The 28,000-nt window shown below is 42.8% G+C and overlaps 2 protein-coding genes across 8 annotated transcripts in view; one reads left to right on the top strand and one right to left on the bottom strand.

The window, feature by feature from the left end:
- The first annotated feature begins 904 nt into the window (after positions 1 to 904).
- On the top strand, positions 905 to 7,512 carry mfap3l (microfibril associated protein 3 like). The gene is made up of 3 exons (XM_058395681.1): positions 905 to 1,055; positions 1,764 to 2,152; positions 5,737 to 7,512. The coding sequence occupies exons 2-3, from the start codon at positions 1,888 to 1,890 to the stop codon at positions 6,636 to 6,638; spliced, it is 1,167 nt and encodes a 388-aa protein (XP_058251664.1). The 5' UTR covers positions 905 to 1,055; positions 1,764 to 1,887; the 3' UTR covers positions 6,639 to 7,512.
- A 3,452-nt stretch (positions 7,513 to 10,964) lies between these two features.
- The window catches only part of clcn3 (chloride channel 3), a 43,111-nt gene continuing 26,075 nt past the window's right edge, over positions 10,965 to 28,000 (bottom strand). For 4 of the 7 annotated variants that reach the window (XM_058395674.1, XM_058395675.1, XM_058395678.1 and 1 more), the window contains 13 exons: positions 26,099 to 26,268; positions 25,151 to 25,250; positions 24,090 to 24,277; positions 23,284 to 23,406; positions 22,934 to 23,140; positions 22,751 to 22,831; positions 22,413 to 22,665; positions 21,502 to 21,794; positions 21,157 to 21,343; positions 19,303 to 19,701; positions 18,814 to 19,030; positions 16,700 to 16,775; positions 10,965 to 13,226 (listed from right to left, as the gene is read on the bottom strand). In XM_058395674.1, the coding sequence (XP_058251657.1) occupies positions 13,062 to 13,226; positions 16,700 to 16,775; positions 18,814 to 19,030; positions 19,303 to 19,701; positions 21,157 to 21,343; positions 21,502 to 21,794; positions 22,413 to 22,665; positions 22,751 to 22,831; positions 22,934 to 23,140; positions 23,284 to 23,406; positions 24,090 to 24,277; positions 25,151 to 25,250; positions 26,099 to 26,268 (2,459 nt within the window). In that variant the 3' untranslated portion in view covers positions 10,965 to 13,061. Of the gene's footprint in view, positions 13,227 to 15,155; positions 15,221 to 16,699; positions 16,776 to 18,813; positions 19,031 to 19,302; positions 19,702 to 21,156; positions 21,344 to 21,501; positions 21,795 to 22,412; positions 22,666 to 22,750; positions 22,832 to 22,933; positions 23,141 to 23,283; positions 23,407 to 24,089; positions 24,278 to 25,150; positions 25,251 to 26,098; positions 26,269 to 28,000 lie in introns of all 7 variants that reach the window. The other 3 variants (XM_058395679.1, XM_058395680.1, XM_058395677.1) reach the window with 2 other exon arrangements.

Genomic DNA, 28,000 nt, shown 5'->3' on the forward strand with positions numbered 1-28,000 from the left:
GAGGGACGCAAGATAGCGTGAAGCAGAACGGAATGCTGAATAATTTTCATAAGATAAAGATTTGGTAAAAAGCTGAGAGCTTTTCGAATGAGTGTGTGTGTGTGTGAGAGAGAGAGAGAGAGAGAGAATGAGTGTGTGTGTTCGTGTGTGTGTATGAGTAAGTGAGTGAACTATGCATATCTATTATGTATGGAATATCCAATGAGATACTTCTGAGATTTCTTTTCAGCTAAAATCCTCATTTGTCTCCCAATGAGACCCCTTTTCACACAAATAAAATATGATAATATCGTGAAACGTGAACTGTGCAGTCACTATGAGTACAGACCAGCTTTAGTTCTAGCCCTGATGTAGTAACACACTTGATCCAGTTAATCATGGCCTTTATTTATTTCTGATTATAAGGTGTGTGAACAAAACTAGAGGGTGTCAGAGGTGTAGGAATGGGGTTAGGCTCCCCTGTGCTTCATAACACACATACACATATGTTACTCATAATTATTTATTTCTCTAAATCAGACATGAGGTGTGAGTTCTGGTATAGATATGGTATGGTTCAATATTATATATATATATATAGATATATATATATATATATATATATATATATATAGATATATATATATATATATATATATATATGTGTGTGTGTGTGTGTGTATATCTATATCTATATCTATCTATCTATCTATCTATCTATCTATCTATCTATCTATCTATCTATCTATCTATCTATCTATATCTGAATAAAAAAAAATCTGAATAAAAATGGATGAAAGGTGAAGAAATGAATGCCGAACCACAGTCACTACACCATTACAGGAGGCTGTGTTCTAAATGCCCCCGCGCTTCGAGTATCAGTGCACTACGTAGGGGGCGAAAAGAATGGCTTCTACGTTCGATGTAGTGCACTCGTTTAGATAGTGCGCGTTTGAGACACAGCTCTTAGTTGAGTGCCACCGTGCAGAGAGAGAGAGAGAGAGAGAGAGAGAGAAAGAAATGTAAAGATGGACACGAAGCGGAATTTCTGACTTGTTAAAAACACAGACGGTGCGGTGAGTAAAATAGTGATAAAGAATGAAATTAGCCTGGTTAAATACAGCGCGTTGAAGCAACAACAAGGTTAAAGCCCGAAGCGATAGCCGAAGCGGAGACTCACCCCGTTAACACATTTTGGTTTTATAACATGTCTAAATGATTAAAAAATGTCTTATTTGCACCTCGTAATCATGTCCGCATTGTAGTGTATTAAAATCAGTCGATGATATGAAGCTTTATGTTTATTTTCACACCCTAATGTCGCTGTGTAAACACCGGTGTTTATGAATCTAGCGGTTTTTGTTCCTGAGCCCGGAGCTGGAGAAAAATCCTGTTTTGTGTTATTTCTCTCTCTTCCCCCTTCATATCAGCTGACTAGCACGAGCTACAAGGCTAACCTCTGGATCTCTTTGATTTATTTTGTGTATTTAAGCTCCTGGTAGTTTTGGATACGTGAAAATAATTGTAAGTGGAAAATATTCGCAAAAACACTGGAGCTGGTTATATAAGTGAAGAGCTCAGTTATCTGTTAGCTAGCTTAGCCGTGCTAGCATCGCTAACCTAGCGTTATAGCCCTCAGTATCAGGGTCTGTGTAAGTTGTGTGTCATGCAAGTATAATTGAATACCTGTTTGGATTTATAGTGAAAAATGTAAGAGCTATGCTGAAGCTCTAAAACAAACCAAAAACACTATGTTTTCTTCTGTTTTTTTTTTCTTCTTCCAGAAGAGCTTCTGAGGATCTGAGCATCTTCTTCAGCCCCATCCTCCTCCTCATCCTCCACTCAGCCTTCTGCAGATAGCCTGTGTCTTTGCCATGAGCACTGGAGTGGAGTGATCTCTGTAAGAAAATGGAATCTGTTTTGATCTATTTAGTGTGTTTCCTCAGCTTGGGCGCTGCAAGGGCCTCTGAGGTTTCTCTGGCTGATGTAAACGGCACAGAGACAGCAGGTGAAGTGGAGGAGGTAAAGACGACTGTGATGCTCACCACACCGAGTCAGATCATCGCCCGCGAAGGGAACTGCGTCCTGATCGACTGCAACGTCACCGGAGACCCTTTCCCTAAAGTGCAGTGGTTCAACTCCCATGGACACCTTCTGGACACGGAGGGAAGCGGTAGGTTGTTTTCTCAGGGGACTTGTGTGCTTCTGAGGTTCATTGTAACTTCCACATCCTAAAAAATGATTGTTTATTGTGTCACTAATGAACATGGCCACGATCTTCATGAGTCATTTCACTTGAGTGTCTAAGCAGTACATTGTTTTGAAAAAGAGCAGGCTCAGTGTAAACACCAATAACTGATTTATATACTATATATATATATTATATATATAGTATATAAATCATATAAATTATATATATTATATATATATAAATATATAATATATATATTTCTCCAGGGCAGCACGGTGGTTTAGTGGTTAGCACTGTTGCCTCACAGCATGAAGGTCCCAGGTTCGAACAGGCAGGGCCGTTCTGTGTGGAGTTTGCATGTTCTCCCTGCTTTCGTAGGTTTACCCTGGGTACTCCCAAAATCCAAAAACATGTACATTAGGTTGATTGGTGATTCTAAATTGCCCACAGGAGTGTGGTTGTGATGGACTGGTGACCTGTCTAGGGTGTTACCCCTACCTTTCGCCCCAATGTGTGCTGGGATTAATTTCCTGGTATAAACAATGGAGGGATGCATATATTTCTCCACACATTTCTTATTGTGTAAGGAGTGAGGGTGTGCTGCTACAGGAAAATAATCCACTACAGACAGAGTAATGTGATGCGGACTTTATCGCTGCTGTTGTTCTTTCGCCTGCTCCCTGTTTGGAGTCGCCACAGCGATAGATTAGTCCGCATGTTTCGATTTTGGCACAGGTTTTTTACACCGGATGCCTTTCCTTCCCATTTATTTCCGGGCTTGGGACTAGCACTGAGAGTTAACTCTTCAGTGGCTGGGTTATCGCTCTGGCCAGGAATCGAACCCGAGCCGCAGCAATAACAGAGTGGGATCCTGCTGCTGGACCACCAGGAGGCTACAGACTTTACCACTGTAAAGTTAATTATTTTCCTTTAACAGCACATCCTGAAATGTTTTATTGCTCTTACACCACAGCAATTTGGCAACAGTTACATTTATTTACTTCCGAATCACCAGTAATTTTCTTCAATTTTAAGTTAATCAGACCAAAAAACCCTTGCATGGATTGTGGATTGTCAACAAAGGGCTTGTCATGATAGAATGTCTTCAATCTGAAGATCTTTCCTGTGGCAGAAAACACTGTACCTTTCACACTGGAGACTCCTTCCTTAAGTGCTAAACAAACATATCCTTCCTTACACAATAATTCACCAGAAGACTAAGAGTAAAGTTTTCTGTGAAATATGAGTAAAATATTCCACTGTTTGCATGTAAATAATGCGGGTTTTTTTTTTTTTCCTGATGATTCCTTCGAATGAGTTGTTACTATAGTAACAAATCATAACGAACACATTAATATAAAGTTTAAGTTTTATTTAAGCACCCCGGTCTCCTGTCAGTTGTGGATCACTGTAGAAGTGAAACTATCCGTAAACATAGAGAACAACATGCTCGTGCTTGTCCTCAGAGTATAAACAGAGCTATTAAGGTAACAAGTAAGAAATGAACCTCACAGCCCAGCCCTTTACACCCACACCGCTTTAATGAATGCAGAATAGCACTGACGTTAGTCCACGGTGTTAATGTTCGTGGACATGTACGATCTTGCTTCAGAGAGTTAAGCACAGCATTTGACACGGCACTCCTGCTGTAATAAAACAACACTCAGTGCTCATGTCATGCAGAACCTGCAAGTTACAGAAAAGATCCTGGAGGAGAAACAGTGGAACAGTGTAGTGAGGTTTTCCCACATTTAAATCCTACAGTGTAGTGCTGAATATCGAGTACTTGTAAATCACACTGTTCCAACGTTTATCGGGTTTTCTAACACGCTTTATTTGTTGTTTGGTGTTTGTTATCCAGCAGTTTAGACCTTTTCCGCCACGTCGAGGGCTCGGTGACGAAGATTAAAAGTGCTGCGTTTCAGCACAAGTGCATAATGCATTAATGAAAAGCTACTTGCTGAGGCTTTTGTTTTCAGGTCAGGCTAAATGGACTCGGCCGTCAGTTCTGACGCTGCACTGGCTGCTCTGTGCTATAAAGGGAAAGCATTATACATTCAGAGCACGCTAAACCTCTGAGCAAGCACAAGCTGTGCTTTATAAAGACCTGGGATTATTTTGGATAGAGGCCTCACAAGTGTTAAAAAATGGCTTTGGATCTGTATTTTTGGATAAATGTTCCACTTTCAATAGTTTCTATTAAAACAGAAATCTTCTGTTTCATAAAGAACGCCTTTACATGTACATCATCATTTTGTACAACCCAGCATTTGAGGGTTAAGGGCCTTGCTCAGGGGCCCAGCAGTGGCAGCTTGGTGGGATTCAAACTCACAACCTACTGATCAGAAGTCCAACACCTTAACCACTAAGATCCCCCATTTATATCATCATATATCATGTATAAGCCTTAGTGCTGTACATGCATCACTTCTCAGAAACCTGCTGCTCCTGATATTATGGTGCTAATACGAGCGCCATAGAAAAGTGTGAGAAAAGAGTTTGTGTAGCACGAGGTGTAGCAGGTGAACCTGTGAATACTGCGAGACCGTGTTTTCCAGAGTGTTCCATGAAAAATGCAAGTTAACCTACAGCCTAATGAAGTGCATTTTATAATACACTACCAACATAGCCGACTGACCTCTTTCTGTATTTCACAGTAATCCCAGATACCTCTAAACTCGCCTGTGGCTTTAACTTGATTAGACTTCCCTTGCTCTGACAAGAAAGGGTGAATATTTTATATAGGATGTAGGATGGACCACTCACTGATGTGGTGATCACTTATTATTTTTACTTTAATGCTAGTCCTGTGGACACAAAGATATTCTTCAGATTTAACATATTAAGCCTTTATCCACATCTCTGTGTGAGTGTAGTGATGTAGTCAGTGTAAATCATGCAGCTACGGCTGGTATGAGACATCGCACTCCACATTTAACCCGAAGGCAGAAAGTTTAACTAGCTGAGTTAACCGGCTCCTGCTGTACTGCCTCACAGACCGGTCAGAGAGTGAGAAAGAGAGAGAGAGAGAGAGAGAGAGAGAGAGAGAGCACAGGAGCCGGACCTGCTCTGGACTTTGCAGTTGTGATTAAATTTCAGTCAAACTTTTGAGTTTTGACCCTGTTTATTGCTTACCTGGCAAATCTCAACCACAGAGACGAGCTGCTGTATAAGGGGGAAAAAACCAGCTAAAACATGCAGTGAGGAAACTTCACTTCTCAGTACTGACTCATTTACACATTCAGTGTGATTTCTGGCCAAAGATAACAAATAGTGCCACAAGTCATGTGGGGTTTTATCGTCATTCAGCCTACATCAGAACAAAATGCTGTTTCTCAGGACCACGGTACATGTAACAGTACAGCAGTGTGGTTCACAAGAGACAGATGCCACAATGATACCCTCATACCTTTTTTTTTTCTTAAATTGGGATTTAATCTCTAATGATTACTTTTAAATAAAAAAGCCTACTTTAAAGACAAATCCCCTTTAATGAAGATTTATTTATTTTTCAAGAGTACAAAATACCCTATGATAACCTCGTGCTCTCATTGTGACTCTCACAGAGGGAAAATGGTGGATTCTGGAGAACGGAGTCCTCAACATCACCAGCATCACTTTCGCAGACCGGGGCAAGTACACCTGCATGGCTTCTAACGGTCACGGCGTGGCCAACTGTACAGTCACAGTGCGTGTGGTCTTCACTAACGGAGACATGGGCGTGTACTATATGGTCGTGTGTCTGGTGACTTTCACCATCATCATGGTGCTGAACGTGACTCGGCTCTGCATGATGAGCAGCCACCTGAAGAAGACCGAGAAGGCTATTAATGAGTTTTTCCGCACGGAGGGAGCAGAAAAGCTCCAGAAAGCATTCGAAATCGCAAAACGTATCCCCATCATCACGTCGGCTAAAACGCTGGAGCTGGCCAAAGTCACGCAGTTTAAGACCATGGAGTTTGCACGTTACATTGAGGAGCTGGCACGCAGCATCCCTCTCCCGCCGCTCATCATGAACTGCCGCACCTTCATGGAGGAGATCCTGGAAGTGGTGGGGGTCGAGGAAATGAGGCACACCTTTGTTCGGCAGGCGCCCGAAGGTCAAGAAGGCACTTCTCGAGCTCTTGGTGGTGCTGTCAGTAACGTTTTCACCATCCTGCAGATTAGAGACCGAGCCAGAGACCGAGAGAGGAGCGGATCTCCTACGGCGGATTCAGACGACGCTTCGCTGCACGAGCAGCCTCAACACATCGCCATTCAGGTCTCCGTTCACCCACCACTCAATGAAGCAGGCTGCAGCAGCGTCGAGGCTCCGCCCCTCACAGACACGGACGCCGCTCCCACTCCTTCAGCTCAGGCGAGTGAGGACACGGAGCCTGAAGAACAACAGATAAAGGTGGAAGAGGAGCCGGAGAAAGAAGAAGAGATGTCTCCAACTAGCCAAGTCATCTACGAAAGCCATGTGTAATATTCCTATAGATAGGATGATTCTCTTGCTATGCATTTCACCAATAAACCATCAACATGTGCTGACATTTCGGCGTTCAGTCAGAATGAAACGCTCAGACGGCTGAGCGAACACTGAGACGACTTTGAGTTCTGCTTTCCCGTGACGATTCATGTTGAATGTATTTTTGGGAGAACGAATCACCACAGTCGAGTTTTATTTCTTTCTCTAGCAGACACCAGGGCTACTCTTGGACCTGGAGTCAGATCGATCTAAAGCGCTGCTCTCGGATAGACGTGTAGATTGACCACTTAATGACCTGCTGATTGATGAGTCTGATGTTCAGCATTTCAGGTGTGACGTATTCTTCATCACTGATGAGTGACTCGATACGAGTCGGTTTAGTCTGTTTAATGCATGAGAAATACACGCCTCTAAACGTTATCCACTGGACGGGACACTGAAGAGAATCTTCTCTTCCTGTATTTATAGGGGAATTATTCATCTTTACATTTGTTATTATAATTAATATGATACTTATTAGTGATTTTTACTTTACTAAATAGTTTAAGGTTTAAATAGGTCACTAGTTAAAAATCTTTCTTTTGTTTCAATTGTGCTTCTTTGGTGTTAATTTTCAATGCATTTGTTTCTTTCCCTCTTAAGTTCAGATGTTTATCCTTTTGTTTATTCCTCTTCAGCATGTTTCCTTAACGTGTTTGGAAATGCACCTAACGTTTGCAGCCTTAAATCTTTCACTTTTCAAACTGACCTCAAACATTTCAATCCTGCTTGTAAAAGAAATACTGAGAAACCTGGGAGAGGGACAAGTGGTGCTCTTAAAGGTTTTTTCTAAAAATAAAAATATATAACGCTCCTGCTGTGTAAACCATCAGGTCCGAGTGTGTGCTCCTTGTCATCAGTGCTATTTCAATGATGATTTTAATTAGGGATGTCTGCTATAAGGCCAAAAGGAACATCTGACCGATCACACCACATCTCACTCCACTGCTTTCTGTTATAATATCTTCCACTCTTCTCGGAAGCTCTAGATATTAGAGCGTGGCTGTGGGGATTAGTGATCGTTCAGCTACAAGAGCATTATTAATGAGATCAGACCCTGAGGTCAGGTGAAGGGGTTCAGTCGGTGTTCCAGTTCATCCCGAAGGTGTTCAGTGCAGGAGTTCTTCCACTTCAACCTGTCTTCATGGAGCTCATCATCATGCTGCAACAGCTTAGTTCCAGTATAGCGCTCCAGCATAGCGGCACACTAGATCATTCTGTGCTTCAGACTTTGTGTTGTGACAGTCAGGTGTCTACATACTTTTGATCACACAGTGTGTGTCCTGCCTTAGTGACCTCTGAACAAAAGGCTGATGTAGGAAAGAGTTAGAATGAGATCATTGAAAATGGTTCAGAAACCGGTAAATAATACCTTGGTATGAGTTTTAATAATTGGCTGTTTCACAATACCATAAACGGAGAGAGCCATCTACAGGCACAATATCGTATCTGCAATCAGTTAAATACAGTTGAAGCGTGAATACATTAGTTGGGAATGCTAAACTGCTTCAGCTTCTCCTGAGGCTTGTTTGGTGGAAACACACACAAAGTTGTTATTTTTAGACATAATTAAGTAGTCTTTATTTGTCATATATACATTACTGCACAGTGAGGTTGGGGTCAGAGCACAGGGTCAGCCATGATACAGCGCCCCTGGAGCGGGGTGGCGGGCCTTGCTCAAGGGCCCAGCTTGGCAGTGAACCCTAACTTTCCAGTCCACGACCCAGAGCCTTGACCATTGCCTAATAATATGTTGGTTGGAATATTGTTTTGTTTTGTTTCTTCTTTCGCTCCCTGATCTTCTCCTTGTCCTGATTAATTGTGAGATGGGGGGAAAATATTATTGCATAAATGTATATTTCTACCATTTGTGCTAAATTGTGTGGCTTCAAAAAATTCCTTCCTCTGGAGTTTCACCACTACACACTGCTGAGCCACTGTCTGAGCAAGTAAAATGAAACAGCTGGAGTAAATGACATCCAGTTATAATTATAGTGTGTGTGTGTGTGTGTGTGTGCGCGTAATCATGTCAAACAGGCCACCCTATGATCACTGAAATGATTCATAAGCGTAGTTTTCCTCTTGCTAATAATAACACCATGGCGTTTTCTGCAAAGTCATTAGAATACACAGAAATAAAACACACCCAACGTGTAACTTGCGAGTAAAGCGAAAAATCAGCTGCGGCGTACACGACTTCATCTCTGTAAATAGGTTTGGTTAGGTTTTGACTTCTCTAATGAAGACAAACTCCCTAACCCTGGGGTCTCCCAGGACTGAATATGAACAGATGCAGTGGAGATAGAAATAAGGACACAGGCCGGTGTTTTATCCTGCTTTATTACACAGAAATTTGGGTTATGAGGACAAACGATAGTCATGCAATGATGTCTTCTGAAAGTAGAAATCCTGCTTTACTTTTTAGTGTTTGACCTCGTGTGTGTGTGTGTGTGTGAGTACTTTGTGATTTTTGAAATATGAACAGTCATGTCAAAAACAAATGTCTTCACGAAACCTGACACCTTTTTGTTTCAAAATCCAGTGACCTTAAAGAAACAAAGAAACCAGAAACGGCATCAGTGTGTAAACGTATGAGTAATTTTACACGGGCGAGACCATGCAGCTGCACCGTGTGGATATAAGGCATCTCCCGGCAAACAGACCAGTAAAGTACATCATTAACATAGAAGTGTAGTGTGTGTCAGTCATCTGCTAAAAGTACACCAATCAGGCATAACATTATGAGCACTGAGAGGTGAAGTGAATAACACTGATTATCTCCTCATCATGGCTCCTGTTAGTGGGTGGGATATATTAGGCAGCAAGTGAACATTTTGTCCTCAAAGTTGTGTTTGAAGCAGGAAAAATGGACAAGAGTAAGGATTTGAGCGAGTTCAACTAAGGGCCAAATTGTGATGGCTAGACCACTGGATTAGAGCATCTCCAAAACTGCAGCTCTTGTGGGGTGTTCCCGGTCTGCAGTGGTCACTATCTATCAAAAGTGGTGAACCAGAGACGGTGGTGAACCAGAGACAGGGTCATGGGTGGCCAAGGCTCATGGGGAGCGAAGGCTGGTCCGTGTGATCTGATCCAACAGATGAGCTACTGTTGATCAAATTGCTGAAGAAGTTCATGCTGGTTCTGGTGTCAGAATACACAGTGCAGGACGGGTCAGGGCTCTTTTGGCGGCAAAAGGGGACCAGTACAATATTAGGCAGGTGGTCATAATGTTATGCTTGGTGAGTGTATAAATGAGTCAAAGACAGGAACTGTGTCGTAACTGAGACACTTCCCTTTTCCCTTTCTGAAATATCAGAAAAGGGGAATTGTTTCCCCTTGTTTACACTCTCTTTGAAATCCGGGATGTTTTCCAACCTCATCCACAGCGATCCCAGGATAGGCTCCGGATCCACCGTGGTGATCTGGCTGGAAGGCCAGTCCATCACAGAGCACCAGGAACACACACATTCACACACTCAGTATCGGCATGTGTTCAGGCAAAGTGAACAGCTATGAAATGATGTGGCCTTTTCTGTTTTTACTGAACATCTGATATCTGAAGTGACACAAAGTGTTAGAGTTTTACTGTAGCAGCTGAAGCTTCATGTTTACCTCAAGTCTGTTTCCTCTAGAACCTGAAATATTAAAAAATTATTAAACAAACATCATTCGTTCATCATCTTATCCAGTCTTAAAGACGGAGGCAGCGGTATTAAGCCCTGCTCTCTACTAACCTGTCCAGCAGAAAGCTCCGCCTCTTATCAGCGGTGTGGCTTTGGATGAAAATCTGAGAGACTACAGTTTAGGACAATGCAATTTTTTAGCCACAGCTTCTAACCTGTCCAGAAGAAAGCTCCACCTCTTGCCCAAAAAGGGTGTGGCTTTGTCTGAAAACCTGAGAGACTACAGCTTTGGACTCTGCAGTTTTCTAGTCATAGCTTCTAACCTGTCCAGCAGAAAGCTCTGCCTCTTATAAGAAAGGGGCGTGGCTTTGGACTCTGCAATTTTTTTAGCCATAGTTTCTAACCTGTCCAGGAGAAAGCTCTTACCCAAAAGGGGCATGGCTTTGGATGAAAACCTGAGAGACTACAACTTTGAACTCTGCAGTTTTCTAGCCATAGTTTCTAATGTGTCCAGACGAAAGCTCCGCCTCTTATCAGAAAGGGGTGTGGCTTTGGCTGCAAACCTGAGCCTTAATCCCTGACTACATTTTACAATGTACAAAATTTTTACAAAACTATGTCCTAAAGGCCACACACACACAAAGACTTACCAGGCACACAGTTCATTTTAAACAATTTAATTTTACACCTTTTAAATGTACAATCAAACCATCAATCATATGTAATTGTACTTAAAATTTACAGTAATGTACAAATCTAGTGCTAATATAAATTAAAAAAAAAAAAAAGAAAAGAAATGAGAGGAACATCATGAGGACAGTCATTTTAGGTTTTGTTTGTTTTTTTTCTCTCTCCTTCATAACCTGACGAACACAGAGCAGCTGAGATCTGAGACTAACAGCTCAAAATGCAGAGGACGAGGACAAGAAAACAATACCGGGACGTCAGTAGTATTTCAGAGGATGCAACTTTTTTTTTTTTTTTTTTTTCTTTTCCAGAGTGAATGCAACAAAAAAAAAAAATGTTAAAAATGATTAATTCAGAATTAAATCTCACACACACGAAGCAGCAGTGAAGGAAGAGAGACCATGACGAGATGGAAACCCAGTGAAACCCTGCCAGACCACTGAAGTCCACCAACACTGTGGCTTTACATATGGACTCGTTTTCTCCAGAATATTCTCTGAACCGGAAAGCTTTCAGATCGACAAATGCGCCTAAAAGAAAACACACAATAATCAGCAGTCACATGCTGTGCTGTGTCCTGACCTCATCATCCAGCTCTTAGATCCACCGGTCAACTAGGTATTCTTCTCCTTGAGTAAAGTTCCAGTTAATCCTCAGGGATGGGCAGAAAGCTGAGATCACACCAGAGATATTGTGTGCATCACCACCAGCTGTTTCACTAACCAACTACACCAGTATTCACAACATCAAAGCAATATATATATATATATATAGGGACCAAAAAAATAAATCAAGTTATGTTTTAGCTTTTGTTTAATTTTCATTCTCAAGAAGCCAGATTTTGCATGAAGAGGTCTTCCTCACATCGTCAATGATCGAGTCGCTGGATCGTTTTCTCAGACGATCCTGACTAGCAGCTCTGTCCAGAAAAAGATCCACTATCACATTTCACATTTAAGACTTCCAGTATTAAATACTCCCATGATCCGATTAAAGGTAAACTGGGCCGTGATTTTATTCAGTGTAACGCAGGGTCGTTTATCAAGCTGCAAAATATCAATAAGAGGAAGCATGCGGTGAGATGAATCATTAAAGCCAGCTCCGGTTTACACACCCGCCTGAAAGTGACGGATGATGATGATGGCACCACGAGCCATCCACGAGGATTTTCAAAAACAAGTGCAGCATGGATGAAGGTAATCACATTTCTTACTACAACTCAGAGAGGAAGTACTTGGTATATTATACAATTAATAATACATGGAGCTTTTATAGCAATACATGTCCTGAGGAAATAAAAAGAAAATAACACAAGTGTCAAAAAGAAAAAGTTTGCTAGACATGTCAGGAAAATGTAACAGGGCTGGTGCCCTTATTTCTGTGACAGTCTGTAGTGTTGGAAATGGAAAAAAAAAAAAAAAGAGAAAATCACTTTAGGCAGCTTTGCACATGGTGGATTCAAACTTCTTTTTTTTGTACATTTGATCATCTCACAATGATAAATACTTGATGGATCACAGTTTCATCATTCACACACACACACACTTTTGTCTTGACGGAACAAGCATAAGACAGAGTGACATCCTGACTGGAATGTAGGGGAACTTTACATTTTCTCTCTCGCACACACACACTCACACACACACTCCTCCTCTCAAGCTCATGTGTTACAGGTAAACAACGATTGCGGAGTCTTTAGTGGGAACACGGCAGGGCGGTTCAGGTGGCAGGAGTCACAGCGGTACGTGAGCAGAGTTTTATCATCAAGGTCCCTCCTCGCACTTGTGTGGCTCATCGTGACCTTTCACCCCACTGAGGTCTTACCAGGTGAGACCGAGCGAAGGTGCCTGAGCCAGATCAGTGCATGCCCATGTGTGAGTACGTTAGCGTTAGTGCATTTATCATCAGTGGCTGAAGCTCTGGATCATCTTTCAAGCCATTTTCAGGAACCTTCTTCTTCTTCCTGAAAGCCTGGATGGAGAGCCGGAAGACTCTACCAGTGCAGCCGGTCCCCAGTTAGGAGCCATGCGGGACAGGGGGTTGGGGGGTGGTGGGGGGTTTCACAAACAGGTCAGTGGGACATGTGGTCCAGTAATCGGACCTCCTCTTCACTCTCCTCTTCCTCGTGTCTGGTGTTTGAGGGCACTAGTTGAACATTATGGACTCGGGATCTTGGTTTGCCATCTGGGCCATATGACGGAGGATATCTTTTTTTGTAATAATACCAAGGAGACGCCTGTGTAGAAGGAGAGAGATAAAGAGAAGAGAGAAGGAAAAAGAACCATCAGGAATGAAGTATAGATAAGAATCAGCAAGTGTGGAACTACCAAAGTGCGGCTCTTTTTGTTGGCAGGCAAAAGAAATGAAATAAATCATGTTAATTCAATCTCCATCAGGATTTTTCCAGCCAATCACACTGGTGGTGGGGGAAGAGTGCCAACAAAAAGAAGCCCGGGTCTGTGTGTGAAGACACACACACACTCACTCACACACACACATACACACAAGCAGGCAGGCAGAGAGGAAGACGTTAAAGTGATGATCAGTGACCTGCAGCACCTAGAGAGAATCAGAGAGGTGAAATGAAACACGAGGGACAGAGTGCACACTGAACACACCATCACTCATCCCTGATTTCAGCCTCAAGAAACTCACACACACACACACACACACACAACACTGGTCAGCGTCTTCATCTGAATTCAAAAGCACATATGAATCCGTTAGTGGTGTTTGCTATTGAAGGCAATTAAGCGTGAATGCAATCGAATACATGCGGAGATTGAGATTTCATTATCAAAGGAAATAAAATGTGCTCTTGAATTGCATCATGAAACAGACTCGGGTTCCACAGCTGTCCGTGTGGAGGTGTAGAGGAGGGAAGAGAGCGAGAAACTAAAGCGGAACAGAATCATTTCTGAAGAGTCTGAATCCAGAGTGACTCCCACTGTTTTGGCCACATTCCTGAACGCGACGTTCAGCTGGAAATCACGCATTCAGCTCTGAGAGGAAGACGATGCTCAGTCACTGCATGCTGCTGCCGCACAAACACACACCACTCACTGTACTCTGTGTGCTCCGGCCAGGCTGCTTGGATACCAGACGCTTTTAACAAGAGAATATTTCACCGGCTGGATGATGGGGAAAGCAGTTCACATGACCAATACACTGTAGCCATAGCAACACACCTAAGCTAGTACAACTAGCTATAAACTAGTAGCCAGCCTGTATAATATTAAGAATTATTATTAATATTTATACTACACTGCTGTCCAAAACTCGATTTGTCGTCATAGTCCGAAGTAGCAGATTCATTTCATATAACGGCAATTTATTTATCTTAATTTATTTCGCTTTTATAAATCATCAGCGAGGGAAGATGTTCAATCATTGTCATTACAAATAAATAGAAAATTATGTGATTTTATTTAATGTTGTAAAAGGAACAAAATGCTCTGTATGCTGTTATAGGAAAATAACTGAATAAATAATAATAAACAAATAAATAATGCTTTTGCTAGAACAGCATTTTATTCCTTACTTAAAAATAATGTTTAAAAAATAAAATATTTTGTCTTAACTATGGCAAGGAAAACACTGACATTGCTATTATTATTATTATTATCATCATCATTATTATAGCATTAAGCTTGTATAAATCTGCGACACCTCTTGTGTTAACCATGTGCCGGTGGTTAAAGGAAAAATAAAAACCTCTGGTATGAAAGCAGCCTAAACCGTTTCAGTAAATGTGGCCCACAGTGCAGACTGTGAATAAACAAACCCAGGGGGGTCACTTTGAAAAGCAGACAGGAAAGTAGCTAGCTCTGTACGAGAGCCTGGACTGGACGTGGAGGGATTAGTACACACAGAGCAGGAGGAGCATGAATACGGTCGTGAAATGTTGGTGAATCGGCACAGACAGTCAGAAGAGGTGGAGCGGAGGGACTGAAGTGCACCGAGTGGAGGACGTGTTGGTTTGAGGATGGATGTTGCTACGGTAACTCTTCTAAAAACACAGCCATGAACAAACCACCACGCAAACTAAAAATCACCTTCATACTCACTACTGCTAGTACTACAGAGGGCTCAAACTAATGGACATGAATAAAAGGAAGAGAAGCAGGCAGAGAAGAAATGCTCAGCTACACAGCCTGTTACTCGCCAATCTTTTTACGAGGCGGCGCTATGAGTGGGATCACACTTCAGCAATCTGCTGCCCAGTGGACGCTGACCCCGACCCCAGAGGAGGAATTTAGAAAAATAAAGAAAAACAAACAAGATTTAGTTTAGAATGAAGATACTGAGAAATGTATCTGTGAGAAGTGTGTGCTTTAAGAGTGCACATGCACAACTACACAACCCTGGGCTCTACTTAAGAGTGGACAATGCAGCCGAATCCAACAGAGTTTGATATCTCGGCATATGGAAATATGATCTCTGCAGAAATAAACGTGGCTTTTCTCAATCCTGTGTGTGCTTCTTAATTGACAAAATTGAATTAAAACCACAAATCGGTTGCTGCAGTTTTCTCATCTCGAACTTTAGCTAGAGATGAATCGAACTAGCTAACTATTTGCAACTAAATAGCTAACTATTTATATAAAACATGAGCTTAGAAGAATAAAATCATCCACAGAGGGCCAGGCTGCCATTATTTTACACTAACAACATGAAGTGTTTTATTCTCTTACACCACAGCATTTAGCACTGACCTTGTTATTTTAATGACCGAACACTTAACACTTTATAAATACTTTTAATTTTGTGAAAGTTCATTCTTATCATTTAGCTATAAACAGGAGCTTCCTTTGTTTATTTATACCAAAAGATAATCACAACATGTTCTGGAGAACCAAAAATCCTTGGTTCTGAAGACTTTCCTATGATGGAAAAACGTCACTACACACTTTAAGTGTGGTTTAAGTGGATTGTCCACTTAAAAAACAAGCAAGGGATAAAAAATGAGCACGAGCTCAGTCGAACCTGTTCACAGAGACATTTTCAATATGTTATAGAAAATGAAGCAGATTTGAGAAAGCAACAGCATGTCCGATATCTAGGAGACACACACAAGATTGAGATTTTTCGTAGATACTCCTTTGTACCAAGTAGCATTTTTGGGTAAATATATATATATATATATATATATATATTTTTATATATATATATATATATATATATATATATATATATATATATATATATATATATAGTGTTTGTAGTTTGTTTTGCTGAGCTGAGATAGAAACCATGTACCTCTCACTGTTAGCTGTACTCTGCTGCTCTTTTACAGACTAATCATTCTAGCAGTAATAATCCTACACTGAAGGAACAGCACAAGGTCACACCAGTGACTATCTACAACCTGGTGCAATGTGTAATACAGTAATGTGTATTCTCAATTCTCTGACAGTTCCCCAAAATGTCATTCTACATTACCAGTATGTTGCTGCTAAACCACAATGGGACACCGTAATGGTCTTACACTGTGACCTTGTGTTATACTTGCGAGTATCATGTTCCCAAAACATCACGTTCTGGGAAAGTGGCTGTAGGGAGGAGGAGGAGGAGGAGGAAGAGCTACTTTCCAGGGGAACTGCCCGCTACTTTTGTCTTTTCTGTTTTGTCCACTCAAGTTTCATGCATCCCTCCTAAGAGGCGGGGCCTAAAAGCTCAAGTGGGCATGATATGGGCGGGGCTAATCACCAGGGGCTCCGTGTGCTGCTTGAGCTCCTCCAGATGCTCTAAAATATTCTTCTTAGTGATGATGCCCAATACAATCCTGCAACACACACCGTGGCGACCGTCACTTAGCAAAACACTCACACAGAGACAAACCTAAAAATACAACACTAGAACCAACAGAAAAGAAATTAACACACAACAGCAAATAATCAATCAACTTAAAGATTAGCAAAGAAATGAATGCAAACAGTTAGAAATCTTTCAATTACTGAACAAAACAAGGTTTTAGTGGAAAAGAAAATTGGCATGCGTGATGAGAACTGAAATCTGTTCGCAAACTGATCGTCTGATAACGTCTGTGCAGTGTACCTTAGCTTTTACAAGAGCTTGCATGGTCTCTAATGCATGATGTGGACACAAGGAGGCGCTCTATTGCATAGGGCAGCTGAGTTGAGAGTCAAGACAGTGGAACGTTATTGTGAAACCTTTTACTATAAGTGTGTGGCTTTCTGCATTTCTCCTTCAAACCACATCGCACTGTATACTCTCGAAGGTCCCTGTCTAACTGCTCCATACCAAAACGAAGGAGGAGGAGGTCACATGACTGAATTAGTGCCATGGAGTTGCTGACAGTTTGTGTGTGTGTTGCTGACTGTGTGTGCGTGTGTGTACACAGTGGTTTCGAAAGCCAGGCAAGGACCATATTTACCAAGTGCAGAGCTCAACCCATTAGCAGAGGCATATGTATGTATGTATGTGTGCATGCGTGCGTGTGTGTGTGTGTGTGTGTGTGTGACGGCTGATGCATCTGTTAGTAGCTAGAGAAAGAGGAAATGCAAAAAATAGAAAGAGCTGCTTGACTTTTCCTAAATCTGCAGCTGTATTTAATTACCTGTGGACTCTACAGTAGTTTCTCTTGCACCATGCAAATTCTGCCTCATTGTACCAACAAGTCCTTCAACCAAACCTGAGCCACGTTACTGAGTCAGGTTCGGAAACGCTCAGCTGGTAAAAATGTAATGTATCCAAGTACGCTCTTATTAAATTTCTAATGCCGCTGCCGGTCGTTGTGCTGATTCTTAAATGTAAAGCTAATGAGAAATTAGGATTATTTGTTTAATCTGATCATTTAAAGACTCTTTATTGTCTGATAGCACAACTGTGTTTGCGGACAAGGTGCCAGTGCTTGTTCAGTGTATGTGTGTCTACTGGTTTGAGCAACAGCACATTATATAGATCATGTGGATGTATGCATTTTACCATTAAAGCTATTATGTATACACACAGCATTTACACACTGGTTGACATACATTAAAATAAAATAGTGCTTTTAACCTGAAATTTTATATATATATATATAAAATTTCAGGTTAAAAGCACTATTTTATTTTAATGTATGTAATACATTACATGTATGTAATACATTACATTTAATATATATATATATATATATATATATATATATATATATATATATATATATATATATATATATATATATATATATAAAAATAATAAATATATAAATAAATATATTTATTTATTTGGCCATTTATTCCTCAGGCCACTGACTCTTACAATGTTTATGATATTTATTTTGCTTTTCATTGAACATTAATATGTAACTTACTTTCAGAAGAATGATTGCTGCCCCGGACATTGGTGGTTCTTTAATGGTTCCAGTTGAAGCACTAGCCCCTCGTTAGTGGGGAAAGGGGTATGAGAATACTTGGTACTAATCACCAGCTCAGGCTGCATTCAGTGCTGTGAAGAAACTATCCTGTTGCTCATGTTGCTTTTTGAGTAACTTTCTAATAAAAGTTGTCAATTATCTGATCACAGTAATAGTAGATGATCAGTAGTTGGCTAGACTTCCTGAAGTCTCTGCTACTGGACATCTGAATGAGCTGGGTTACTGAAAACGTACAGCTCTATACCTTCTACACATCAATGAAGATAATGAAAGGGTTGAACTGCATCTACAGAGCCGGTGTACTGACCTCCTTGTTAGCCAAACATCAGAATTAAGTTTATTATTTGGAGATAATGAATTACCAACCAAGCTGTAGGACTTGTTTGCATTGCTCTCATACCATACGACGCGAGCGTGACCCCGGGTCTTATCTGTCACTCACCCGTTGTGCGTGACGAGGCACTGGCGCAGGCCGAGCTTACGGAAAATGTCCACCACGATCTCCATGGGCGTGTGGTCAGTGACGGTGAAGGGACTCATGTCCAGGATGCTGCGCAGCTTCAGGGGACGCGGGCTGTCAGCAGGAAGTGTTGGGGCATGCTGCGTGAAATACACACGCGAGTTCAGCACGATGCCTTCCTGCTTCCTCCGTGCGTTCTCTACAGGACAGATACACGAAACATACAGGTAAAATCACATGAAAACAAAAATAACTGTCACATACATAATCTAATCCTCACTTACACACACACATTTGCATTGCATTGATTGTGTTTAATTGTATTTCAATTTTAATCAGATTAACATTTTTGCCGACATTAACGTGTGTGTGTTACCTATAGCTATAGTGACGTGTGTGTGTGTGTTACCTATAGCTATAGTGACGTGTGTGTGTTACCTATAGCTATAGTGACGTGGGTGTGTGTGTTACCTATAGCTATAGTGATATCCCTGCGCAGGGCGAACCCCACCAGTCTCTGGGACTCTTTGGAGACGATGACGGGGAAGCCATTGTAGCTCGTATCGTTGATGATGGTCTGCAGTTCTCCCAGTGTCAGGTCGTCCTGAGTTAGCACTGCTAATGGCGGCTCGTTCCGTCTCGGCCGCATCACCTCGCGAGCTGTCGTGGTGTGTGTGAACTCCTCTTTCGCATCCAGGAACGGGTAGCCGTTGAGGCGAATGTGGGCCTCATAGATACCCTCACGCCCGAACGCATCTCCCACCCACTTACTGGTCATCACCGCAGCCATGAGGGGAACAATGTACTCCAACCCGCCGGTCAGCTCAAACACAATGACCACCAGAGACACGGTCATCCGCGTTACACCACCTGAGGCATCACACAGCACAAAAACATGAACATGACCATGCCTTTCCACATGCCAAGATATCTAACGTCATGGTTTATATCATAAGTTTATTGTAAACTTGAGTTTAGTTATTTATTTACCTAGCTATATATTCTGCTGATAAATAACCATATTTAACATTTCTTACACTACACACTTAATACACATCATCCTAAAAAGGTTAATAGTTCTCCACTGGTAAATTGCTCTAATAAAAATTCATTTAATGATGGATAAAAAGTGTAGTTAAAAGTATAGCAAGTATTATAATGCAGGCTGTGGAAACACATAAAAATCTGCATGGATACAGTCCTTTTACTCATTTCATGATTTGTCGTCCTTAATAATATAATACTATTACTAACTTAATACTCAGATTTCAGGTTCCAGATTCAGCCTCCTTTCTCTGTAAGTGTCCGAGTGAATGACCTCGAAGCCGTGTCTCTGAACAGATTACTCTGCCAGTCTCAGTCTGGGACATGTGATGTGTGTGAAACTGTCACAGGCTGACTATGTTTAGTGCTGATTTGTATAATTACTGTACAGACAGCAGCTGATCTCATGTGGGGATTGATTTTATTTTAAGACCATGTTTAAAGTGAACTAACTGATGTTCCTTTGGTCACTCGCTTCCTCTTTCCTCCCCCAGCCCCTCACTCGCTCCATCCCCCTCCCCCCATTCGCTCACTTGCTCCCTCACTCTCTCACACACTACCTTCCTCCATCACCCACTCACTCCCTCTCGCTCTCACTTGCTTTCTTCCTCCATCACCCACTCACTCGCTCTCATTTGCTTTCTTCCTCCATCACCCACTCACTCACTCCCTCCATCACCGACTCCCTCCCTCCCTCCCTCCCTTTCTCCCTCCCTTTCTCACTCATTACCTCCCTCCATCACCAACTCACTCACTCCCTCCCTCCCTCTCTCACTTCCTCCCTCCATCACCCACTCCCTCCTTCTCTCACTCGCTTCCTCCCTGCATCACCCACTCACTCCCTCCCTCACCCACTCCCTCCCTCTCTCACTCACTTACTACCTCCCTCCATCACCAACTCACTCACTCCTTCCCTCCCTCTCTCACTCACTTCCTCCCTGCATCACCCACTCACTCCCTCCCTCATCCACTCCCTCTCTCAGTCGCTTCCTCCCTCCATCACCCACTCACTCCCTCCCTCCCTCTCTCACTACCTCCCTGTATCACCCACTCACTCACTCCCTTCCTCCCTCTCTCACTCGCTTCCTCCCTGCATCACCCACTCACTCCCTCCCTCTCTCACTCACTACCTACCTTCATCACCAACTCACTTATTTGCTCCCTCCCTAACCCCGTCACTCGCTCCCTCCTTCACTCCCTCACTCGTTCCCTCTCATCACCACCACCTCTCTCCCTGCCTCTCTCCCGCTCTATCTCTCTCAGAAACACACACAGACCTACCCAAGCAAGCTGCAGCTCCAACCATGGCATAGAGACCTGGAGTGATGCAATCTGCCCCCACTTCACACCACTCCTTAAACAGGAACCAGTCATGGTGATAATAAGCCAGCTGCTCCACAGCAATGCCCACAATACGACCCGCTATTGCCCCGATTGCCATGCTGGGAATGAACAAACCAGAGGGAACCTGTCACAGGAACACACACACACAAACACACTCTTTGTACAACCAGGTTTATGCAGTGAGTATCAAATAGTATATGATCATGTTGGTTACAGTGATGCTAAAACAAAAAAATATATACAACGTAACATAGCTTGCTTGGGGAAATGCACCATTATTACCTTTAAGCCAAAGGTGAAGATGGTCATGATGATCTTAAAGATGAGCGCCAGACTGAGCTGCCACATGGCGGAGTAAACCCCGGGAGTGGTGGTGGCCTCAGTGCCCTCTGGATACGCCTGGCTGCCGTTCATCTGGCTGCGATACTGGCATAGCTGCGATGACTCCAGTGGCCCGCAGTCCGTGAACAGCTCCTTAATCAGCTGACTCGTGTTCTGCCGGGTGTATGGGTTGGGAAAAGCCACGATGGCTGTGATGACTGCCACTGTGATCACCTCCAGGACTGGGTACTTACCTAAAAAAAAAATCAGAAACCAAGGATATTACAACGATCCGCTGTAAAATTTAATGTGGTACAGGATTGCATTCATGATGGCCTTCGACTGTGGGTGGGTTTTAAAAGTAAGGGACAATTTTGTGAAACCTGTGAGCATTTCTTCCAAGCACAAGCAAATCAAATGATCTCTTTAAACATAAGGCATAAAGCAGTGCGAACGTTTTTGCATTTTCTTCCTCATTCACAGCACCAGCGTCTGTTAGCCCCGCCCCTCTTCCACTATGTAAGGGAAGCTGAGAGGGTTGAGTGCATGAAGTGTTTAAAATCCCACACTTCGTATCTAAGGATGAATAACTGCATCATCTGGGGACTTGAAGTGCACTTCTTGTTGCTGGAATTTTCAGTGTGAACACATTTCTCACGCTATTTATACTACAAAATGGTGCATCACCATTATGCAATTTGGGATGCACTTGACACTGAATGGTAAGCAGCTTCTCAAAGCCTGAGGTAAAGCTTGTAAAAATCCAGTCATGGTGGATGTTTATATGCTGCACATTCCCAAATCTTATTAAATTACACTTTATTCCTTTAAAACAACCACCGGCATTGTGTGGGTGGAAAAGTAGCTCTTACCGAAGCGTGTGGACTTGCGCCGGCGGCACCAGGCGATGTTGGCTCGGATGAAGAAGGCGCCCCACAGACCACCAAATACACCGAGCAGGATGAAGGGGAAGAGCTCGAACAGGTACCAGGGTGTGTGGTATTCCACATAGAACAGCACCAAGCGGCTGTTCCCGAACGGGTTAATGGAGCGAAGCACGAATGCTGCCACCAGGGCGGCGAAAAAGGACCGCCACAGGGTCTTCAGCGGGAAGTAATAACTCACCTGCGACAGAGAGGGAGGAAATTTATTTAGAAGCCCACTATTTGTGATATGAAGTTATTAAATTTGGGTTCTCTGCTAATCTTGCCTCTTCGAGACTGAACAGAACTCCTCCTATAGGAGCTCCAAACGCCACCGACACACCCGCAGCCGATGCCGCAGACAGCACCTGCGCAAACACACATGCAGAGTTCACTGTAACTATTAATACTAAAAACCTTTCACCGCTCGTGAACTTCACAGATGAAGTGTTTGTGTGATCAGATGTTACCTCTCGCTTCTTGGCCTCGTTCTTGCTGTACTTGGGGAAGAGGTATGAGAAGATGTTGCCGCAGCAGCAGGCCACGTGTACCAGCGGGCCTTCTTTCCCCAGACTCAGTCCTGATGCCACGGCCAACACCAGTGTAATGGTCTTTATCATCAGTGTCCATTTGCCCAAGTAACCCCGGATTATAAACCCGCTCAGGATGGTCTTAATCTGAAGTGAGAGAGTGATCATGATGGGGGAAAATAAACAGAGTGAGAGAAGAGAGCTGTTAAATGTCTAAGCTGAAGAAAGACCAGAAACCCAATCAGGTCTGCTGTAATGAACAGAGCATCTGTGGCACATGGAAGACGTACCTCAGGGATCCCAGAGCCGCAGGCATACGGGGCAAACACTTTGACCAGAATAACTGCCAAGAAGGCAAAGGTCAGAGCCCAATATGTGTACATGAAGTAGTTCATAATGTACGAGCCAGGACCCTGAAACACATCAGAATATAGATCTGATTTAATAATAATAAAAATAATAATAAAAGTGGAAAATAATTCAAGCTTTACAGCCAGACTACAGAATACAAATGAATGTGGAAAATAATTCTCTCTCTCTTTTTTTTTTTACTTAAATCCATTTATACTTTCTATTCTTTCAAGAGTTTAGAGAGAGGAATATATAAATATACCTCGCACACTGTATAACATCTTCAGAGCAAGTGAAACATGATAATTATTTTAATAATTGTTAAAATAATAATAATAATAATAATAATAATATGGTATTATGGGGAAGCTGTCATTGTATTATATTAATGTATTATTATTAATTTATTGTTACTGTTTTTCATTCAGAGATTTTTGTTAATTGTATAGTGCCTTGCTCAAGTATTCACCCATGTAAACTTAGGATTATTTTATATGTACGTGTCTGTAAAGACTTATAAGGGAATGTAAGGTGTAATTGTTCAGCCAAAGCCCTTATACCAAAAGAAAATTCATTATCTTCTGAATATTATTTTATTACTTATTAATTTCTTTCTCTTATCCTTCCAGGTCTTCCTCAGTGGACAAACACACACACACACATCTAACCAACATAAACATGTATTTATTGGCAGATACCAGTGAACAGATTGTCCACACTTATTTATTTTCTGTATTGTTTTCACCTCTGCCTGGCCCAGGATGAGTTCAGCCCACGTTTTCCACTGTGGACACTTGTCTCTCTCAGCGAACGTGGTCTCGTTGGAGCCCCAGCAGCACTGCTCATGGTTAAACCACAAGGCACTCAGACACACCCCCTCCTTTAGGTCATTCATCCAATCAGCAGCGATGTCTATCAAACCAGCCAAGGCACCTGGGCAAGGAGACGGACAGAGAGATGGTCAGAAAGAGAGCAAGTAACAAATACTGGACCTGTAATAATAAATCGTTGTCTCATGTGAGGTTAATGCGTCTGCACTGTCTAAAAATATATATTTTTCATTAAATATTACACAGGAATATACACTGACCATGTGCCTAATATTGTGTTGGTCCCCCTTTTGCTGCCAAAACAGCCCTGACCCATCGAGGCATGGACTCAACTAGATCCCTGAACATGTGCTGTGGAATCTGGCAAGATGTTAGCAGCAGATCCTTTATGTCCTGTAAGTTGGTGCCTTCATGAAGACTTACAAGACTTTAGGGATTCTTTTGATAGATACTGACCACTGCAGACTGGGAACACCCCACAAGAGCTGCAGTTTTGGAGATGCTCTGATCCAGTGGTCTAGCCATCATAATTTGGTCCTTGTCAAACTCACTCAAATCCTTACACTTGTCCATTTTTCCTGCTTCTAACACATCAACTTTGAGGACAAAATGTTCACTTGCTGCCTAATATATATCCCACCCACTAACAGGTGCTATGATGAGGAGATACTCAGTGTTATTCACTTCACCTGTCACTGCTCATAATGTTATGGCTGATCAGTGTAGATTTTCCACTGTACTCACAGTAGATCAAAGCACAGGGTACAAGGCATCAGAGAGAAAAAACAGAATTATTCTCCTACTCAGAAAGGGTTTGTTAATAGGATCATCATGTGATGGAGCTTAATAAAAGTTCATTAGGTGTGAAAGTCAGTGCACCAGCTGCTGTGTGTCTGCCTACGTCATGGTTTCCAACACTGTTACTCCTTAGAGTACCGTGTGTGTGTGTGTGTGTGTGTGTGTGTGTGTGCATTACCTGAAGCCAGCCCTGTTAATGTCACCACCAGCCACCCAGACCAGGCATCGTACAAGCTCTTTGTGAATTCCCATGCTGACTCCTTCTTCTTACTGTTAATCTACAGAGCAGAGAACACACACAGGTGAAACACACACACACACACACACACACACACACACACGCATTACTCTAAGATTATTTTAGAGAACCTGAGGGTGACATTTCTCACATCATGACTGGAAACACATGCAGTATGAAGCTAGTTGACCAATCAAGTTCGAGCTTTCTTACTTGATTAAGAAATTATTATTATTTTTCTTTAAAGTATGTAAATATTTATCAGATGTTTTAACGTCCTTAAAAGAATAGAAACATGGAACAGTTGGGATCTTTTGTTTGGCATTCAGCACATCTGAAAGAGAGAGAGAGAGAGAGAGAGAGAGAGAGAGCAAGAGAGAGAGAGAGAGAGAGGGAGAGAGGGAGAGAGAGAGAGAGGGAGAGGGAGAGGGAGAGAGAGGGAGAGAGCGGGAGAGAGAGAGAGAGGGAGAGAGCAAGAGAGAGAGAGAGCGGGAGAGAGAGAGAGAGGGAGAGTGAGAGAGAGGGAGAGAGGGAGGGAGGGAGGGAGGGAGGGGGAGAGAGAGCGAGCGAGGGGTAGAGAGAGCTAGAGAGAAAGGTAGAGAGAGGGAGAGAGAGAGAGAGCGAGCAAGAGAGAGAGAGCGAGCAAGAGAGTGAGAGAGGTACAGAGGGGGTAGAGAGAGGTAGAGAGAAAGGTAGAGGGAGGGAGGGAGAAAGAGAGAGAGAGAGAGAGAGAGAGCAAGAGAGAGAAAGAGGTACAGAGAGGGGTAGAGAGAAGTAGAGAGAAAGGTAGAGAGAGGGAGAGCAAGAGGGAGAGTGAGAGCGAGAGAGAGAGTGAGAGAGAGGGAGGGAGAGAGAGAGAGAGAAAGAGAGACCCAGTGTGATTGTTACCTTGCGGTGTCGTTCACGGTCTTTACACTTCTCTCGGACCCAGTCGATGGTGTGGAAGTCGTCATATGTGCCCACTCCAGGAATCGGCTCCTCAAACAGGTCCAGGAGGTGGGTGGAGCTACTCACCCCTCCAGCTCCACCTCCACCGTTAGACATGTTGTAGGTGGAGCCTGTGTAACGAGAGAGACAGAGAGAGCGTGATGAGTAAAGATGCACTGGGTTTGAGACCAAAACCTGTCATTTCCTCTCAGTGTGGAATTCCTGTTCACAGAGGAAGTTCTGCTGATCCTCGAGTTCAGCAAGTGACATGAAATAATCATGGCTGCTCACAGCAGGAACATTAAACAAAGGAGCATGTCTTCCTTCTGGAAAGAGTTATGCTGTAGATACATATGTATTCAGTTTGGATCAAACATACAGACACATTCACTGGTTATGTCTATATCACAGTGTGCTGTACTGAGGAGGACAATACACATCACTCATCACAGTTAGCTGGCTAGCTCATCACTAACAAGATGCATGGAAATGACATCATTCTGATTTCAGACTTCCTGCTTCCGAGGTGGAATGTAGCCCTGTATATGTGTCTGTATGAGAGACTGGGAGAAAAAAGGTGATTAAGGAGAAAGGGAAGAATTTCCAAAATGAAGAAGTTAAGATGGAAAAAAACAGGAAGAGAAACCTGAACAGAAATGCTTATGTGGGAATAAACAGTGGGGATGTGAAAGTGCTCGACATGCTGGATTTGGCCAGGTCACTGTGATTTTAAACATCCTGGCTCTCCAGGCTCCAACCAGTCAGTACACAGTTCACCACTACAACTAATCACCAAGCTGTTATTAATCACCGTGCTGCTACTAGTCACCGAGCCGCAGCTACTAGTCACCGTGCCGCAGCTACTAGTCACCATGCCGCAGATACTAATCACCATGATGCAGCTACTAGTCACCATGCCGCAGCTACTAGACACCATGATGCAGCTACTAGTCACCGTGCCGCAGATACTAATCACCATGATGCAGCTACTAGTCACCGTGCCGCAGATACTAATCACCATGATGTAGCTACTAGTCACCATGCCGCAGCTACTAGTCACCATGCCGCAGCTACTAGTCACCATGCCGCAGCTACTAGTCACCATGCCGCAGCTACTAGTCACCATGCCGCAGCTACTAGTCACCATGCCGCAGCTACTAGACACCATGCCGCAGCTACTAGACACCATGCCGCAGCTACTAGACACCATGCCGCAGCTACTAGTCACCATGATGCAGATACTAATCACCATGCTGCAGCTACTAGTCACCATGCTGCAGATACTAATCACCATGATGTAGCTACTAATCACCATGCTGCAGATACTAATCACCATGATGCAGCTACTAGTCACCATGCTGCAGATACTAATCACCATGCCGCTGCTAATCACCGAGTTGCTACTTATCACAGAGCTGCATTTAATAACCGTGCTACAGCTAATCACAATAACACATGTCTCCGTTTCTGACAGAACATACATTTACTTGGTGTGGTACTGGACTTCAACAGTTTTCATGAAATTGGGAAATAAAGTAAAAGATAATTCCTGCATGTATTGCCTGGTCATAATGATTATTATACATTTCTCATCTAGAGACAACAGTGCAGGTTATTTTCTGATACTAACACTAGATAAGACAGAGCATGAGACACGGAGGTTGTAGCTGTAGCTCTGTCAGATCTGAGTGCCGCGCTTGCAGTAAGAAGCTCTGCTTTAACGGCTCTCTGGATGGATGGATGGATGGATGGATGGATGGTGGGAGCTGAAAGCTGGCCCTGTGGCACACAGCTGTATTAACACTCTGTTCTTTATTACCCTCAGCACTTCACCACACTGCTGTCTGACCTACACCTCACACT

The sequence above is a fragment of the Hemibagrus wyckioides genome, linkage group LG07, assembly GCF_019097595.1.
Source record: "Hemibagrus wyckioides isolate EC202008001 linkage group LG07, SWU_Hwy_1.0, whole genome shotgun sequence".
Classification (NCBI taxonomy): domain Eukaryota; kingdom Metazoa; phylum Chordata; class Actinopteri; order Siluriformes; family Bagridae; genus Hemibagrus; species Hemibagrus wyckioides.